An 18,791-nucleotide genomic window follows, 5' to 3' on the forward strand; every position below is an offset into this window, starting at 1 on the left:
ATGTGCATCTCTAGTTAGATAGAGCGAAATCGCATGTTGAAAAGTTCAGGCAACTTAGCCTCTCGAGATTCTTAGCCATAAGCATTTCCTAGTGTAGAGGGTAGAACGTCCAACATTTAGTCCCAATGATCGACATAGCCCGTCATTGCGGGTTAAACTTAGCCTTGTCGCCCCGTGAGCCTCCAATAGGATATCTGAACATGGTTCTCACCCAATTAGGAGAACGATCGACACACAGAGAGGCTCATGTGGTACCTTGTGAACACCACCGTTGGCATATTGTCTGTGCTTACTACCAAGGCACAGCAATAGCGTCCCATACGCACGGGCAATGCCACGGAAACCATCACCCATTGCGATGTACATTGTGTGTAAGAGGTGCACGATCGTACCATCGTCCGTTGTTTGGTGCTTAAACCAACAACTCCTCGAATCATGATATCAACATCCTTGAAATGAACCGCAGCCTTGGCCATCTCCTTGGGTCCAGCTTCAGCTTTACCGTATGATTCAACCAACCCATCCGACCGGACATTAGCATGGGCCCCATGCGATCTTGACTTTCCGAAGATCACCGTCGACAGAATTACAGGCCCAATCGACTATGCAACCCTAGAAGTACCGCTTCACTACACGGTTTTGTCTTCCATCAACAGCACTCTGGAACTACAATTGATCAGACACGCAGCAACCAAGGAACCATTCAAGGGCACTGTCATCTTCAGCCCAGGGGGACCGGGAGGCTCTGGTATTGAACAAGTAGCTACGACAGGTCATCTCTACCGCGATGAGGTGTTCAACGGACAGTGCAATGTTGTCGGGTTTGACACACGGTAGGCAACGCAACCCCGGATCGCTATGCTGAAATAACGATATAACAGTGGCACTGGACGAACTATTCGTTTCGCGTTCGACCCAACGAAAGGCTCGAATGTGACAACTAGCTTCACCTCCAACGCGCACCCGATCAGGAACAACGACGCCACCTTTGCTTCCGCCGCCAAGTGGAAGGTTCTCAAGAAAAAAGCCCGAGACGACAGAAAGTGCTTCACCAGCTCATGCAAGAATACCGAAGGTAACGTCGATGTTGGTCGCTTCCTGGACACGCCATTCGTCGTCCGCGACATGGTCCGCCTCATCGACGCGCTGGCCGAGGACGACAAGCACCGCTTCTGGGGACGCTCGTACAGCATTGTTCTCGGCCAAACCTTTGCCGCCATATTCCCCGACCGTGTCGACCGCATGCTGCTCGATAGCAATGTGCGAGCGAACGATACTACGGCGGCTCCTGGCTAACCGCCACCTTGGTCTCAGAACAGGCCTTCGAGAACTGGCTCCTGAACTGCATCTCCACAGGCCCCTCCCTCTCTCCCGGCATCGCGGATTTTATCAGGTCAGGCACTACCGTCCAAGACATCATGCCCGAGCTTGCAGCTGTTATTCTGCAAGCTCGAAGAAGACCCTATCGTTCTCCCTGAGAACTATCTCCCGGGTCGGGACTACTACTGGCTTCGCCACGGCGGCCTTCCCTCCTCCAGGAAGCAAAGTACAACATCTCTCGCTTCCTCTACCGCCTAGACAGGCGTTGATATACCTCCTACCCGTCCTCACGACGCTCCTGGCCAGTCATTGGAAGTCCTACATTATTGCCGTGTCCGAAATCGCAACCACGCCCACCACTCTGACCGAGCTCCCGTGCAACCTCGACGCCAACAGCCTCCATGGCATCGCCTGATCGGACTCACTCTTCCGCGCGGGAAACCCTGAAGACATGTACGCTGTCATTGCCGCGCAGTCGAAGCAGGGCTCTTTTGCGGACTTCTTCGGCCCGCAGTTCTGGCCGTGCGCGCAGGTACCGTATAAAGCGGCGGAGCAGTCCGAGTGGACTTTGACGAATGCTAATACTAGCTTTCAGATTCTGTTTGTGAATAGTGCGTATGATCCGGTCACGCTGATTAACAAGGCATGAAAGGTTGCAGCGGGGTTTCACAAGAGCGTGTTGTTGACGCACAAGAGCCATGGTGTGAGTATTGCATTCGTCGATGGTTTGTGGACTTGAGGGGATTTGGCTGACATTGAATATAGCACCGTCTTATGAACCAACCTTCGAACTGCACGATTGAGGTTGTGAGGAAGTACTTCTTAGAGTGAACTATGTCGGAGCAGGGAAAGGAGTGTGAACCCAATAAGGGAATCGTTGAGTATGCTGCGTCGCTTCTTGAAGTTGGTGGTGGGGTGATTAGCCGATGTGTTGTGCATGCTTTTGAGCGGGACATATGGCCCCTCTTGTTTATGGACATTCACGATGGAGTATAAGCTCATCGTTTTATAGAGGTATTATAGAGTGAGTCATTGCAGGATGAGGTGTACATTAAGAGTTTACTTCTCGTGTCAGTATTTGTGAACGAACGGGCAAGCGTTTGCCATTGTCTCGTAGATCAGGTGTTGACCAGCCAACGCACCCAGCAAGCCGTGACTTCTCAAGTGAACGAGATATCGTTCGTTTGCCCAAGACTATCGCTGCCGATGTTGTTTTGAATCCGCACGTCGCTCGTTGTCAGCTTCTCGACGCACAAAGCTCTGCTTCAGCTCGCCGCCGGATAGAGGTAAGAAAACTCCCCCCGCTGCGCCGCCCCATCATGACCAATACATCTTGAGTTTGAGCACGCGACCCCAAGCACCCTAGCTACTGACACCGCGAAAGCTCTCAAGTGCTACCCCCACCCAGCGTCATAGGTAAGACAAATCCCCCATTCCCATCGGCACCCTTCTCCTTACCGGCTGCCGCCAGCTGTTCCGCCACTATGGCGCCACCATCGCCACCTCCATCTACTTTCCACGCAGGAGACCCGGCTGTCCCCATACTCACATCTAGGACCCACTCCGACGGACGTCCGTTAGTATCATGGTGCACTCTGCCCAGCGAGATCCAGCAAGATATCCTTGCTCCTCTTGTCAACTTTGAGTGTCCCATCTCGATTATCTCGCATCCCAGGATTTCGAAAGACTTGCTTGCGCTCTTCCTTGTAAACAAGCGGATGTCTTCACAAGCACGCTACCTCTAGCAGAAGCAGAATCGGTTTTCCCTCAGTCACGGCATTGCCTCTAACAACATCCTCTGTGGACTTTCCAGGCCGTATATCCACACCAGGGTTCTCAAGCACCCAAAAGCCCGCTTCTGTCAGGATGTTATGAATCTGACGCTTTGGTTCTTTCCCGAATTCATATGCTCCATGCTTGTGCTTCAGAATTCGGACTCTTGGGCCCCACTTTTCCGATACCAATTCAATATGCGGCTCAGACGCGCTCTTGGCCCTAATACCGCTGTCCTCGAAGCAGAAAGCGCTCGCCGCATCGCGTGGCAGGCTTCATTCACCCAGCTCCGCCGTCTCAACATCCATTTCGACTTCAGCTTGGCCAAAGACCAACTGGATCGTCGTCATGCCGTGAATAACATTCATTTCCTGGGTGCATGCTGCGACCAGGGACGCGCGGCATTCATCCGAATGCTGGAATTGATGGAGACTGCGTTCCCAAACCTTGAGGAGGTCGACGTTCAAGTTTGGCACGTGATCTGTTCTGGACATATGGGACGATGGTCGAGCAAAACAGGATTGCAAAAGGCGCAGCAGGGTTGTTATGGCCGGAGATGCTCTGAAAAATGTCCCCAGATGATCGGAGAGGTGCTCCAGGCTGCGATGGTGAGAGGTAGAAAGGTCTGAGTCGAGTATACGGGGATAAGACAGTGTGAGTATTGGCTGTTATAGACTTGGGCCATTTTTTCAGGCTGATTCGTTCAGTCGACGAACGATTTCATCTAAATCGAGGTCTTTGTGACGAGGAGTTGGTGGAGGAGACTTAGGAAGATAAACGCTGAATAGGTGGACCAGGTTGGACCAGAGGTAGCGGTCGGCATTAAAGTATGCGTACATGGCCCCAAAAACGGCACCAGCTAAGTGCGCCTTGTGAATCGATTAGCTGTAGCAAATACCGCGACGTTTATGGCAAACTTACGGCGTATCCAATATTTCCCTTATTATGGATCAGTCCCCCAAAATCAAGAGTGACCTGCCGTACCAAAGTCAATGCAGATAGAAGGAACGATGGCGAGGCCCAGGGAGGCTCTGCGAAGCAAGACGCCGCGAATATCGCCATTGCAACACCGCTAGCGCCCATGCTGATCGGCTCGCCGATGAAGAATCGAGAAGACCACTGTTGCGTCCATCTGGTATACGACACAGCACGCTGCGCGTACGAGCTGATTATCGCGGCCGAAATATAGAAGGCAACGAATTGGTAGGGACTTTGGCCGCATACTTGGAGCACCTGCGGTATCTCAGGAACCAGTGAAAACATATTGGCGGAAAGATGTTGCAAATCCTTGTGGCAAAATGCGGTCGTCAAGAGAGTCCAAGTGCAGCCGGGCTTATCTAACAATTTCCAGTAGTTGCGTGGGTTCTCTCTACCGTACAAGAAGACAGCAAGGTTGAGGCCAACCACGGTCAGTGACAAACCCCTGTGGGACACCAATACCGACGACCTGTTCAGCACGAACTCCTCCTTCTTCTTCTTCAAATTGCGAGAGTAGGTACCATCAGTACTACGGTCGTGCAATCCCTGCATCGCAGCCAGCCCGACGTAAGCTGTTGTGGTAGCGCCGAGAGCCCATAGCCCGGGTTTTCGTAAGGCGATGCTTGGTGCAGGTTGCGGTGGCGTGTCTTTCACAGACCACGCGAATCCGGCCCCGACGGCTGCAAGAACCCACCAAACCATTAGGTACTTCTCTGGAGATAAGAAGCGATGACGCGCAGTAACAATTGATGAATAGATACCTCGTGAGGAAGGTTCAGATGTTTTGGCTGGAGGACGTTTTCTCGCTAAACTCTTTCTGAATCAGCGTGATGCTAACCAGATCAGGCATTCACCATTTCAAGTAAGATATCGCCAAGCACAGGCACCATTATAGAAAAGAAAAGCCGCACGCTTCTATGTGTACCACCTGTGTACTATCTTTAGAATGAATTTCAATACACCAAACTTCCATCCACGCATGCCGTGCTTGTCAGGTAGCGTGGTACATCACAGTACCCACTGCAGCTCCTTCGCTTGATCACACCTGTTCCATTTGCGAAGGGTAAAACTGACTAATTCACACCTACGACTTGCCAAAAGAGAATTATAAGTTCGAGACAATCGACTGCGGGACTAGGGTTTATGTCATCATAATGTTATGCCAACATTCGTAGATCAAATTGCGGCTCCTGCAGGGACAACTTCAAAGCAAATCAGACTGACACGTAGTAAATGGTATTTAGAGACTATGGTACTTACCAAAAGACTGTGAAACCTACGAGATAGATCTGACAAGATTGGCTTGCACCACAACACAGCAGCTTCTGAAGCATCCCAAGCTTATTGCGATTGTGTCTTCCATGGATATATCTCCCCCAATCATTAAGACAAGAGCCTAATCTCTTTAATTAAGTCGTTAAATTATATTGAGATATCTGCGAGCAATATTGCGCCGCAGTTGCAAACAACGCACCCACCGACAGTACCAATCCGATCAAGGGCGGCGACCTGCCAACTGAGCTCTTGAAGATGATCATAGAGGAATTTGTGAAGGCAAACATCCCGATCATAGGTCGCCTTCATGCCATGTATTTCAAACCGAGAACAGTTAAGGCGATGCGAGCATTTGGCTCCCCTTGGGTTTAGCTTGTGGTCAAATCTTACCACGAGCAGAACGTCTTCCAGATCGCTGGTGAGCCCGCCAGTAACTTTACGATTGACATGAATTTCCTCTAAAAAAAAAATACCGGACACCAGGCCGGCGCATGGCGCAACAGATACGGTGCCTTGACTTGCCTTTGAAAGTACAGCTAAGCCCGCTTCGATCCAGATTTTCCCGGTCCAATATCAATTTCTGAACTCAATTATATCTGTTCTGTCCGCCGAACCACAATCATCTTCATCAACCCACTTCTCCGTCCTGAGACCGTAATCTGTCATCCAGAGAGCCAGACCCCACTCTATGGCAGTTGCAGTTCATGATCTTGAGGATCTTCAAAATCGTTCTCAAAATTCACCTAGACCAAGTCCCGACCTCTTGCTTGAATCGGAGCTTCGCAAACAGCCGTGTAGTTCCTACCCATAGTGGTGCTAGATTCGCTCCCAGCTCTCACTTGAACGAACTCGAGAAATGTTCGCAGGAATCACATGCAGAAATTCAGGCTGAACGGGTCATCGTCGACGTGGACTCAGAAAATCCAACCCTCAAGTGCGAATGCGGATGCTTTGGGAAGTTAAGCAGTCTGATAGCTTCCAAGTTCACCTAAATTAATCGGTTTGGTAGAATTGAGATTTTGAGGGCGTGGCATTACTGCTATTACAGAATGCTAGAATCTTGCTGTTGACGGCCAAAGATAAGCATAATTATTTAGGAATATCGGTATATATGAAGATAGGCAATATCTCCGACCAAATACATTGATCTAGCACAATCCGTCCAGTGTTTGACCGACTAATTTTCAGGCAAAGGTGCCAGATCATGTTCTCACGCCGTTTCCTCGAAACGCATGGCCGCCTAGTGACTATTCACTTTATCCTGCAGCCCCTTCGGATAGCTCTCTATAAAGTTCACCACTCGCCAAGTTGCTCCTGTTGTGTACTCACTTGCTAGCAACGCGCCGCTCCCAACCTTACCACCCTTAGTCGAATTATGCCTTCCATGTTCATTATATGGAATCAATGGAAAGGGCCGAGTATTCGAGATAAACATTTATTCTCTGATTCATCTGATTGAAATTGATCGTATGCGTGCAACGCATCCAATTACCAGCGCAGAGTTTTGTGATTCCCCGCATTATTTGTGCATAGTCGAACACTTCTGCCGGTGTCGATGAAGGAGGACTTGCAAGTGGCAAGGCTGGTGGTTAGGTAGGTCGATTTGAGCGCAACGACATGTGCCAACGACCTCTGGCGTCTCTGGGCCATGCTCCTCGAGGAACCTACTCATCTCCTGCGAAGTGCTGCTGAATTACACATCACGTCAGCACCAAAATGAGCAGCTGTGATTTTGGCGGGCACGTCTCACAGTTGGCTAACATAAGTACCTTGCTGCCCAAAAGGCATCTTAAGCATTTATTTGTCTCAAGGCTGTTTTCCCCTAAACGAGTGACTACGGACTAAATTCAACAAGAAACCTGGAATAGCATCATAAAGATGTTCGGGAAGCAAGCTCTTCGATGCGAATCGTCTAGGTTGCCCGTCATGACTATTCCATTGCAACGCCGCTCCATAGCTGTGTACTGTTTACCACAGCACCCTTTGGACAAACATATACTTAGAAGCATCCGTCGACCTTGTCTACAGCACAGTGATGGATCCCTGCGCCTCCGTACGGGCAGCCTATATTTGTTTTCTTAGCAAGCTGATCGTTTTGTCGGAAGAAGTGGCACTAACACCAGACGCCAGCACAGCACCTGATAGCAGCATTATCACAATAGTCGCCGTTGCCTTGGCACTACAAATATGGTCAGTCTGGTATACGTTGCTGCAGATACGATTGGCATACGCGCTTCTCAAGCTGGAAGTACTCGGGGACAGCTGGAGCAGCAGCGCCCAGGGTGGCGAAGATGAGAGCTACAAGTGTGAGCTTCCTAGGAGAGTATCTATTAGTCACGGCTCTTTTCCCTCTGTCATAATGGGTATATTACATCATAACAATTTTTCAACAAATTCAAAGTATGGACAATAGGTTGCTTTTTGGAATTGATGATCAGAGTGAAGGGGTGAGAGTGATTGCGATGAAAGGTTTTTGATGGCAACGGACGATGCTTTATATGTCTACTGATCATCTCTTGACGTGCACTTGGAGGCCCTAATCAGCTCACCCTTCGTTGTTTCTGGCGACCTGCAGCTTCTCCACCTTCATTCATGCCCTTCAGCACTACCTTGCTGTCTCTGGAATCGTCGATCTTGTGCTTATGCTCTGTTGTGACTGGCTCTTCCAGACCCCAATAAGAGACTATGATAGTGTTGGGGTCCATGTCTCACAGCAAGGCATGGTATGGAACATATTCAAAGAAAGTAGCAGAAGATCAATGCCCTTTACTGAGTGACCTATTCATTTATTCCTCCAAAAATCGCGACCCATGTCCTTGAGTCCGGGCCGTGATACCCGGTGAATGTCGATCTCTCACTCAGGTCCTCCAGCAAGGTCATTCAAGTATTTCTCACCGAAGCTACGCATAGCCTTTTCACGGGATTGTTGCTAAGGTCGTGCGACCAAATATAATCAATTTGCGATTGGCTTGCAGATCAACATCTCACCCAATCGTGAAGCTTTCCGAGGCAGCGACATTCACAACAGTTCATACCTCAAGTTTAGTTCAGAAGAGCAACTTACCAAGCTTTGATCTTCTCGATCCGGAAACGAAACTCCGAGCGACGAGGGACTCAATAGGCGCACCCTCATGCCGATGTTAGAGAATTTCCACAAGTCGAAGAGGCTGAGTTCTGTGCATGATGTAATTAATCTGCTTATATATGTCCACGGGTACTGGTGGAGACACGCAAGGCTAGACCAATAAAGTCTCCACATGCATGTTGAACTATGGTGCAGACATCATAACATGACATGCAGGAGGCTGAAGCATACATGCTGCCCAAAAGGAAGGATTATTTGTTTACCTTCAATCAGACCGTGTTTCAGGCTGTTTCGTGGACCCCGTAGTCGCACGAACTCCAGTCCAGTAAGCCAGGCTGAACTGAGGAGCTTGAGATCGGCAACCACGTGATCCGAACTCTTAGAATTGTCAAATCGGGTCCGACTAGATCTGACGTACGACCAGAGGGGTATATGAAATGACTGCCTGGAAAAATGCACCGCTTACGCAATTAGATCTCCTAATGCGCGATAGCCGACGCAAGCCCACTGGAGCTCTAAAACACACACTGAGCTATTGTGCACACCTATTGGAACCTCGGTATATCAAAATTACTCTTCATAATTTTTGTCTGTATCGATCACACTAATCGGTTTATATATCCTTTAAGAACTCAATCGATAAAACTCCAACAGAACTGCCGCCGAATAGGTTATCGCCAACGCTCACTTGTTTAGGACATCTCATGCGAAACATCGGTTCAAATATTGCGGTCTCGTCATTTTTCTCTCATCTATGAGCATGTGTCAATGTCGATCTTGTTTAAAAAGCCGAGATGGTATAGCGTAGAAAAAGCAGTCACCGAGCCTTTGCTCTATGAAATCCGGATGTTGGAAGAAGTAAATGCTTCGAATGTTCCTGCGTTATATTCTTTGCTTTGAATGTGGTCAAATGAACATCGTGATATTATGTGGAACACTGCAAGATATGTCTGAAACAGCTTTTCGACGAGAATAGGCCCAAAACTGGATGGAAGATTATTCTCTCTACAATGCTGCCCAGACGGTCGGAACCTAGTATCAGCGAAGGGCTATTCGCGTGATGCCGCAAGGTTCAGTATCATCAAAGCGTCCCAAATATCCTTTGTTCACCGTTACGCGTGTGGAAATAAGTGAAGATCTTCAAGGAGCCAAATGGATATATGCAAAAAACGCTTCGATCGTCGTATTTATTCTCAACGAAGAGCGAGATCCGACATAATGGTGAACGCCTTGATTGGCCAGAACCTCAAAGTTATGATCAACATGATATATACTACATCCTCCGGACTGTGTTCGTTGTCGAGACCGAAGAACATTTTGTTATCATCATGGGGGTACGTAGTAGAGCGACACGCAGGAGTCATACGATATCCGCAAGCCCCACCCTAGAAGCTTATGAGACTTATTTTACCATGAGCCGAACTTCTGCTGAAGTGAATCTTGGAATTTCAGGACAGATATTTGGCGCACACTCTACTCCAGGTTGGCAGCCATGACAATGAAGGTCTTTTGCAGTGAGCCCACGTATGTTCAAGCATAAAGTGGCAGCCGTGATGATTTACCTTGGGGAATTGATATTAAGTACTCGTAGCACACAGTCCAGTGAGCAAATATGAGTATCTAATCGTCAGACCGAGTTTGGTGTCACTTGTCTTGCATCTGCCCAGACAAAAGAAACAGAGCATGATTTTGCAAGACAGCATTGACTAAAGAGGGCATCGGCGGCCGGCCACGATAATTAGAAGCCAACTTAAAGCTGTGCCTTCCGTAGAGTGAGAGCAAGAAGGGTCTATCTGCAGATACCCTGTTTTCGATTTTGTGAGAGACTTCAAATGCTGGCACGAACTAATGTTCTGCCTCTCTGCAGATTGAATGTACTTTCGTTTTAAGGTAGAGTTGGAATTTCCCTGCAGATGATTTCCTGGAATTGATTGTACGTGCCCCGAAAAACCTTGGATCGAGGTGGCGTACCCTACGTACCCTACACTTTCAGTATAAGATTCCACGCCCTGGAGACAAGAATCGCGTGTGAATCTTGTCGTATTCAGGGTTGGAGAGCGCTATTCTTCAAGCTGATATGGAAAAGCTGCTTGTCATGATGCACCGGCATGGTATTCTCTTGATTGTTTTAACATTGGACTTGTTGCGGTGGTTACACTTCGCTCTCACTGCTAATACATAAATAGATTAGCGTTTAAACTAGCGCCTTCCGCTACTTTCCAAAGTGTAGCCTTACCATGCCAACACACAGAACGCTGAATAACTCCGCTTGGATTCGGGACACTCCCTCTGTACTTCGAGCTTCAGGTAGGCTAGGCTTTACTCAGCTCCATGCTCGCCATGGGCACAGCGTTGAGTAAAGATCCGGCGCGTACACCTAGAGCAAAGCTTTCGCTCTCGTCGAAGAAGAAAAGAAAGATCGGAAACGTGTCCAGCACGATCGCACGCCAGAGCATCACTTGGCCAAAAAGAATAGAAACGGGCCTGGAGGAGATTGATCAAAGCCTTCTTGAGCTAAGCCTCAATTCAGGTGCGGACAAGCGAGCGCAGAGGTGTCATTGGAACAAGCTGCCCACCGAACTTAAGCTACATGTCTTTTCATTCCTGGGAATTGTAAGTAGACAGACACAATGCCACTCGCGATACCTGCTCTAGGGAGCCAATCACTAAGTATGCATCGCGCTGCAGGTTATGGGCGACCCTGTGCGCCATCCAGCTACGACAGGTAGCAGATATCACCTCGAAACGCTCAGATTTCGCCTTGTAAATAAAGAGTTTCGAACGCTGTACAGAGACGTCTGGTACAAGAGCAACACATTCGTTGTCGCACCAATCTGGATAAACCCTTTGGAGGAGGATCGCCCAATTTTTGTGTACCCAGCGGCACGGAATGGCCACTTCATTCGCAAACTTCAAGTCGAACTCACATTGGATTGGGGACATGATGGGCTCGAGATGCTTCGTTGTCAGACCACCGATTGGTGCCGTCTCTTCCGTCCGCGACCGCATGTTTCAGCATTTCAGGACGAGCACGATAAGAGAGACGATAAAGACGATCTCGGCTTCGATATGAATGGGGGCGGTTATACTCGTCACTGTGCCTGCGGAGAGAGCTGTAGCTTGGGCACCAGCACTACAGATTGGCAAAATCACTTCCAGTCGCTCGACGAGCTCAAGATCAGCCTTCGCGTCACAGGCTTTGACGGATGCTCCGAGGGTTGTACTCAATCCGCACATGAGCTAATTCAGATGTTCACGAACAGTGTGAGACGTTTGATGATCGCCTCGGAGATAATCGTCAGCGCAAAAAACGTTGACGTGCGTGTACACTGCGACTGTGAGCGTGTAGCAGCGTTTGTACAAAGTCTTGTCGAGGGCAAGATCAAGAAACGATGCAGCTAGTCGTGTACCGCGACACCGAAACTACAATGTTCGCCAGTTTATCGCTGTACGTTTTACATCCAAGTGGTCCAGATACTTCTCCCAAAGTCGAGTAATACTAGATCTTCCCAGGCCATAGCCTAATGAATGCAATGGAAACCAACCAAGTTGCTTTGTCACACTCTACAGGCGAGTGCCCAGTCTTAACCTCACTTCACGTATGTAGAAGAGCGCAGCCTTAGTTTGATTCGTTTTTATTTTGATTCAGACCCATCGTCAGTAGACTGGACGTCTTCTCAAACACTGTGTAGACTATCCCTGTACTGACTACCAGTCTGCCTAAACGCGACGTGCTTCCGCTCCAAAATTCTCGCACGCCATGCTCAGACAAGATTCTCCGACATGCTTCTCGCATATCACTGCCACTCGCACTCTGCGCCCTTGTCTTGATTGTATCAAAAGGCTGCGTCAGGTACACTGTAACAGTACCTGCCAAGGCCCCCATCGCAAAGGTCAGAGGACTACTCTGTTGCAAGCCGCTTCGGCGAGCTATCTCCTTCTCTACGTTATAGAATCCCATTTTGATGCCAGATGTTGAAGCTTGTTTGAGAGTCGTGGAGACCATGCCATGATAAAGACTTGAAAGACCGTGCGTTCGGAGTAGAAACTTGAAGGCCTGAAATTCCGACCGGTACAGCTTCTTCGAATTTCTCGCATCCTCGATGAGTAACGTTTTCATACGTTCGGTCGGTGTGACAGCGATGATGCTCTCCGCTGTCCCAGCTAGGACTCCGGCTAGTATGCCCCGTGCTGGTGACAAAGTACCCTTCTCGTCAGAGAGATAATTGCGAAGACGATAGAAGGTTAGGATGCGAACGCTGGTTTTGAATGCAGTCCCAAGGACCATACAAGATGAACCAGTGTAGAGAGCGCTAAAGCCTTCGTTTCTCGCGACGCTCGCAATGACTGAGAATGGGTTTTTGCGGCTGGTTGGAGCAGTGTGTAATTGCACGCGGGTTTTGGCGAATTCGAACGGATAGGTTACAGCAGACTCCACAGCCCCGGCAATTGCAGCCGAAGCCATTGTGACACCGGCAGAGGTTTTCTTCGCTTTCGTGGTAGCAGCATCATGTCGGAAAGACTTTTGCGACCGGGTGGAGCTGAAGCTGATGAAGGTAGAGAAGGGCAGCTGGATAATAGTGGGTGAAGCCATATCCATGTTGGATGCAAGGTGAATTTTTTTTCTGGTATACGGAGAACATCATGGCAGCGACCCCTTTAAAGTGAGATACGGACTTTGCGACGTGAGGTTGAGATGGTTAACGGAGTTGATGTTGAGGCTGGGGTCAGATTCGCTCGCTCCCGCGGCTAGGCCGGCTTCCCGTGGCAAGCGCTCCCAGCAATTCCTGCCTGCCCATCACCCTCAACCCCAGACTACTCCACAACCATCTGCATCCATCTCCAAGAAGATCGGTGCATCATGGAAAGTCGCCAGGGCGTGCGTCCGACGGCAGGACGTAAATGGAAGCGGGCGCCTGAGGCCTGTACATTCTGTCGCCGACGAAAGGTTCGCAAAACCCGGCCCGCGGGCAGCCTGTTTGCACGTGACTTTGAGATCCCAGCCTAACTGCCACAGATCAAATGCAGCACAGAAAGGCCGACATGCATGAACTGCAAGATGCACGGTAAGACGTGTCATTATGCACCAATCGATAGTAGCGTGCGCGTACGAACTGTTCGTCGGGAGGAGCCGGTCGAGTACACCTCTCCCGCGGCAACAACTCCGGAAGCAACTACATTGTCCGAAGGGAACTCTCCTATATCGAAGCAGTCAGAAGAGTGGGCTGAAAAAGGTCTTGTTGCAGAGGCAGCACGCCAGCGCCAGTTTGAGCAAGTCAATGCTCGTCTGGGCAAGCTGGACTTTGACGGCGTGGAGCCAGAACTTGGCCTTCACTTGCTGTCTCTCCATTGGAACAGACAACATCATTCGTTCCTCATCACGTATCGCCCGGCGTTCATGCGGGATATGGCTTGCAACGGTCCATACTTTTCGAAGCTGCTTCTGAATGCCATATACTTTAGTGCAGCAAAGTTCAGTCCACGGCACGAGTTGAGACGAGAACGCGACAATGTCCGTACCGCGGGTTGGCGGTTCCGCGAAAGGGTCCGGGAGCTCTTAGGCGGAGCGCTTGACAAGAGTGACATTACAACTATCCAGGCCTTGTTGGTAATGACCAATTCTCTATTCGCGCTGGGTGACGAGCGCAGTGCCGCATGGCTGTATGCTGGTCTAGCTTTCCGCATGATCGTCGATCTAGGCATGCATGTTGAGTCGCCAAAGCTCACAAGCCATCGCAAGTTCTCGGACGAGGATTCCGAGATTCGAAGGCGCGTCTTTTGGGCTGCCTTCGGTAGGTCGATTGTCTATGAAACATGACTAGAGACTAACTTTCGAAAAGTGGTCGACAAGATTCAGAGCCTCTACCAGGGACGACCAGTCACTATCAAGGAATCAGACACTCTTGTACCCATAAAGTTCCTAGACACGTTCGAAGAATTCGAGCCCTGGACACCTCTGGCGTACTCCACCCAACCGAGCGTGGACTATCCAGGTTCTCCGTCATATACCGTATCAACTTTCCGATATCTTTGCGAGTTGTCCGTGATTCTAAGTGATATATTGAGCACCATCTACACAGAGAGGAGTTTCCAAAATACCCCAGGAGAGCTCTCAGCCAAGCTAGAAACAATCAATGCAAGGTTGGCAAAATGGCACGAGGCTCTGCCTGGTCACCTTTCTGCCACTTCGCAAAAAGCAGCGATGACCCCTCCCCCACACGTGTTGAACTTGCAGTAAGTAGTCGACACGCTCTCTTATGAGCTCTATCTGATTACCGACAGAGCCTTGTATCACGTCTTAGTGATCCTGTTGCACCATCCTTTCATCACCGATGGTCACCATTATCACGCGTACCGCAACATCTCTGCAAAGTCCCTCAAGGCCTGCGCAACAGCTGCCAATGCCATTGTGCAACTAGTACGCGCTTATGATAAAGCTTTCAGTGTAAGAAGAGCTCCCTATCTTATTTCGTACGCAACATACATGGCTGCAACCATCTACGTGCGCATCGCCGCGAAGAGGACTGCTGGATCAGACGCACACAATAGTCTTGGCACATGTCTGGCAGTTTTCAATGAAAACCAGCATACCAACTCAGCAGTACGGCGCGCCAATGCTCTGGTGCAGAACCTGATGAAGAGACTGGGCGTGACGGTACCGAACACCAGCGATATTCACATCGACAAGAACGCCGAGACTGGAGAACAAATTGGACATCCAGCCACAACTGATAATGGATCTCTAAGTCAAGAGCCTGGCCTTCAAGGCCTCGACATCGACAGCATCATACAGAGCTTCGTTCGGGAAGCTGAGAGCCAGCAAGCGAATCGAGGGGCATTACCTGGTCCTCTGGATACTAGCCAGCTCCAAAGCTCTACTATTGCTCCAGATATGACATCTACCAACCAGCAGAACGCCACCAGCGCTATGCCTTACGACTACACGGCGAGCTGGGGTGCTCCAGGCCAGATTCAACCACAAGGCGACGGCATGATGTCTCTGGATGATCTATTCTACGGTTTCAATAGCTCGGCTCTAGACAGCTTTCCGGTTACGCCTATGCCAGGATGGGAAGGCCTGTGAATGCTCATTGGCGTACTTCTTTATTACAAAACGGCCACAGATCTGAATGACCATATTCATTTGACCAATTCGCCTTCTCCAGGCCTTGCTGTGCGCTCGCAGAGAAAGCCTCTACGTACTTTGTCTGCCAGATATCGTGCAGCATCCAAGGACCACAGCTTTTTCTACAGCACTATTACTTTATGCATCTGTACAGATGCACTGCAGATTTTCAATAGTCTCGTGGACATTTCCCTGCGGCCACTTCACCTTCGAAATGACTTTTACGGAGCGCTTAGAGAGTCAGCCATCGTGGAAGAGACTTCCATTAGCCAGCTGATCCAGACAGGCCCCTCACACTGAGTAGGCGCTTTTAACGGACCGGGAGAGCTATCGATTGCATAACTGGCTCGACTATAGAGAACATAGAAGTAACACAGCGTATGGAACGCCGCTACCTGGCCATAGGCTGAGCGCTGTTCCACAACCACAGCGGAGGCTTGACGTACATTTTGGACAATCGAGAATTCCGTTGAGAAAGAAGATTGGGGAGATTGACAGCAAGTCCAAAGAGGAATTAATCATTGATATAGTTAGCGAAGCTGTTAGTTGAAGAATTGAAGCTCAGTCTGAATACTCGCTGCCAGTACCACTACTTTGTACTGTATTTATAGTCACTTTAACTCTAGACACACAGACATCTTGACTTCGGCGTCAGCAAGCAAGCATGCCGGTCTTTGAAGCTGAGCGATAGCGGCTGAGTATATGGCTATCAGATTGGAAGGGGGAAAAGCGAGGGAGACTCCATTCGATTAGAATTCGGCTTCATATCACCCCTTCATCGAATTCAAGCTCTGATTCACCCCTGCGAACTCTAGCTCCGCAAGCATCTCATTCCACAGCCTCTCCATTACCAGCCTCCCATCGTTGTGGTGCAGAACCGGTGGCAGCCTGCATCACTGTTAGTTCCATCGAGCTCTAAGCCTGGTTGATACTTACCCAGAGAAGCCAAGGCATGTGAAAACTTGCTCAGCATTTTCGGAACTATGTTAGACAAGGCCATGCTGGCGCTCACAGCGGAATTGCATTGGCGGAATTTCGACCGTGTGGGCTCGGGCATGCCGTGTTCGCTACCCAGTGTAACCTCTGTTTCTCCGCATTCCAGCAAGGCTGAGCGCTTTCCGAGCTTTGGGATTACACGTATGCGCGAAGGCGATACGTCACCGGGCACTCGTATGTACGCGGGCACGGCTGATTCATCAGTGTGGTGTTGAGAAGGACCACAAACCATGATGCGCGAGAACCCCGATTGGGTGGCCGAAGTCCGCGCCGGCGACTGCAGATGGTAGAGCTCTGGTTATTACTCATTTGTTAATGCGCCCAAGCATTTTAGGTAATAGGGGATGTTCGGAGGGTAGGCATGACGCAAGAATGACTGAAGAGAACGCAGTTGACAGAAATCAATTGTCTAACGGGCACTCAAGATCATTGTACAGTAGGAATGAACGAAGCCCATGTATCAAAATATATCCCTTGCGGTGCAGATCGGAAACTCGCCAGAACGATGACAATTAATGCTATCCTCGAAAGAAAATGCAGCGCCAATAGCCCGTACTACATAACGTCGAAGAGCCGAACCACCATTCTGTAGTGTGGGAGGATCTCGTTGATCTGTTGCGAGTACTCTTCGTCTTCTTGCTTGTAGACGGTACGTTCTTGTGCGCTTTCTCCATGGAAACGACTCCATTTCATTGCCTTCCGCAGCGTGCGTCGCGCGTTTGAGAGGCCTTTCAGCTCTGCGTCCAGCTTTTGAGATATTGGGTTCAGCAGCATTGTGAAAGCGAGCACTAGCATTGGAAGCACCACGCCTGTGAGTGCTCCACCTCTCCATATTCATTTTCCCACGAGAGATGGGAATTCATAAGCCCACGCGCCGCAATGTATGGTACTGAATAGTATTGTCGATCCCGTAAGCATAGACAACAGTAAAGCTTCCGTCTTTGTATCACTGCGATACTGGTCATTCAAAATTTGTTTGGGTTTGGAGTGATAGGACGTATCGATTTCTCGCCGAAGGAAGTTCTTGGTGAAACTTCTTAGGTCGTCCAGGGTATGTTGGTAAGAGTAGTGTGGACCATCCCTGAGTCGCACGTACAGTGGCTTTCGCACATCCAGCGGCTTCTTGGACTGAACAATGACTGTTGTAAAAGACAACGCGGCAAAAGAAGCAGTGATGATCTCTAGTGGCGTCATCGGATACTTCTGGTATGCCCGCGCGATCAAGTCCAGGAGTAACCGCAAGATCTGCAATAGCCATATGCCGCGGACAAAACCATCTCCATTACTCTTGTCAACGATGTCATCTTCAGTGAAATGATTATCCCTTGGTATGCCTGCAACACCTGGTGTGCCCGAAGTTAGAAAGCGTCCCGTGTATGTGATTTCACATCCGTCGTGTAAGGGTAACATCAAACCGCCCATATTAGCGAAAACGGTGTGGGTAAGGGTCCACAAATAGCACTTGTGATCATTGCAGTTTCTGCGAGCTGGATGGAAAGCTGCTTCAGCGTCCGTTTGATCCGAAAATGAGAAATTTTGTTTCCGCGCTGGTAAGTTCTCAACGGAACGATAACAGGTTCTAGGGACGTTATCGTGCGTAGGCAGGTCATCGTCCGTGATATCATTGTCGGTTCCAGGAGTCCTGTCACTCGTAGTAGGATCGCCATTCATTGCAGAGCCCTCGCTCATGACTGGAGCACGACATGACCTCGCATCCTCTTCATCTCGCACGTCAGAGTCTTGAGCTACAGACAACGGAAAATTAAGTTTCTTGAGAACCCGCTGTATCCACAGCGCTGACCTGCTCGGATGCACACACCATCCTAAGCGGCGCATTTGCTCCGCCTGACCGGCCATCTTGACGTCGTCATCGAGCGCAGTCTTGAGCTCGACAATCGCGCGTGCCAACACGAACTCGGGGAAGATCACCATGATGAACGTCCATTTGACTTTCCGTAAAAGTTGTGTTTTCGAGGTGTCGTACAGTCCCGGGACGTTGAGGTGAAGCGTTGTCCAAGTACACGTGATGATGAGGGCCAAACCCGTCCAGAGTATGCTGAATCCTCCACGTTTCTTGGGGCCACTCTGCCAGGCCACACGAGCGTTGAGCTCTGTGTGGTTCATCTTGGGCTTTCGGATGGTGGCGCAAAAGCCCCTGTTGTCAAGAAGATCGTCACCTCTGCCTCTCCAAATCAGGGTTGTGGAATGCTAGCAACATGCGGATGACATAGTAAAATT

General features: G+C 49.7%; 8 protein-coding genes across 8 annotated transcripts; 4 read left to right on the forward strand and 4 right to left on the reverse strand.

Moving 5' to 3' along the window:
• Positions 1-331: 331 nt before the first annotated feature.
• Positions 332-1,478, forward strand: CC84DRAFT_1217549 (uncharacterized protein; the record flags this gene model as incomplete). The annotated part of the gene is made up of 4 exons (XM_018182902.1): positions 332-371; positions 467-833; positions 882-1,260; positions 1,320-1,478. 4 exons carry the CDS (start codon positions 332-334, stop codon positions 1,476-1,478), a joined length of 945 nt encoding a protein of 314 aa, XP_018036675.1.
• A 1,321-nt stretch (positions 1,479-2,799) lies between these two features.
• On the forward strand, positions 2,800-3,887 carry CC84DRAFT_760316 (uncharacterized protein). The gene is made up of 2 exons (XM_018187328.1): positions 2,800-3,747; positions 3,801-3,887. The coding sequence occupies exon 1, from the start codon at positions 3,192-3,194 to the stop codon at positions 3,720-3,722; it is 531 nt and encodes a 176-aa protein (XP_018036676.1). The 5' UTR covers positions 2,800-3,191; the 3' UTR covers positions 3,723-3,747; positions 3,801-3,887.
• Positions 3,783-4,623, reverse strand: CC84DRAFT_1217550 (uncharacterized protein; the record flags this gene model as incomplete). The annotated part of the gene is made up of 2 exons (XM_018182903.1): positions 3,783-3,962; positions 4,015-4,623. The coding sequence occupies 2 exons, from the start codon at positions 4,621-4,623 to the stop codon at positions 3,783-3,785; spliced, it is 789 nt and encodes a 262-aa protein (XP_018036677.1).
• A 2,570-nt stretch (positions 4,624-7,193) lies between these two features.
• On the reverse strand, positions 7,194-8,051 carry CC84DRAFT_1176335 (uncharacterized protein; the record flags this gene model as incomplete). Its single annotated transcript, XM_018180213.1, has 4 exons — positions 7,194-7,410; positions 7,485-7,525; positions 7,577-7,657; positions 7,896-8,051. 4 exons carry the CDS (start codon positions 8,049-8,051, stop codon positions 7,194-7,196), a joined length of 495 nt encoding a protein of 164 aa, XP_018036678.1.
• A 2,294-nt stretch (positions 8,052-10,345) lies between these two features.
• On the forward strand, positions 10,346-11,942 carry CC84DRAFT_760532 (uncharacterized protein). The gene is made up of 2 exons (XM_018187330.1): positions 10,346-11,044; positions 11,120-11,942. The coding sequence occupies exons 1-2, from the start codon at positions 10,763-10,765 to the stop codon at positions 11,831-11,833; spliced, it is 996 nt and encodes a 331-aa protein (XP_018036679.1). The 5' UTR covers positions 10,346-10,762; the 3' UTR covers positions 11,834-11,942.
• Positions 11,943-12,050: 108 nt separating this feature from the next.
• Positions 12,051-13,025, reverse strand: CC84DRAFT_1091808 (mitochondrial carrier; the record flags this gene model as incomplete). The annotated part of the gene is made up of 1 exon (XM_018174414.1): positions 12,051-13,025. One exon carries the CDS (start codon positions 13,023-13,025, stop codon positions 12,051-12,053), a length of 975 nt encoding a protein of 324 aa, XP_018036680.1.
• A 612-nt stretch (positions 13,026-13,637) lies between these two features.
• CC84DRAFT_1069091 (uncharacterized protein) lies at positions 13,638-15,089 on the forward strand (the record flags this gene model as incomplete). The annotated part of the gene is made up of 3 exons (XM_018173657.1): positions 13,638-14,223; positions 14,272-14,665; positions 14,714-15,089. Coding segments are annotated over 3 exons (1,356 nt in total), but the record flags the coding sequence as incomplete, so codon positions are not given.
• Positions 15,090-16,984: 1,895 nt separating this feature from the next.
• Positions 16,985-18,677, reverse strand: CC84DRAFT_1205847 (uncharacterized protein; the record flags this gene model as incomplete). Its single annotated transcript, XM_018182000.1, has 2 exons — positions 16,985-17,502; positions 17,650-18,677. The coding sequence occupies 2 exons, from the start codon at positions 18,675-18,677 to the stop codon at positions 17,388-17,390; spliced, it is 1,143 nt and encodes a 380-aa protein (XP_018036682.1). The 3' UTR covers positions 16,985-17,387.
• Between the last annotated feature and the right edge of the window lie 114 nt (positions 18,678-18,791).

This window comes from Paraphaeosphaeria sporulosa (genome assembly GCF_001642045.1).
Source record: "Paraphaeosphaeria sporulosa strain AP3s5-JAC2a unplaced genomic scaffold CC84scaffold_5, whole genome shotgun sequence".
Taxonomy (NCBI): Eukaryota; Fungi; Ascomycota; class Dothideomycetes; order Pleosporales; family Didymosphaeriaceae; genus Paraphaeosphaeria; species Paraphaeosphaeria sporulosa.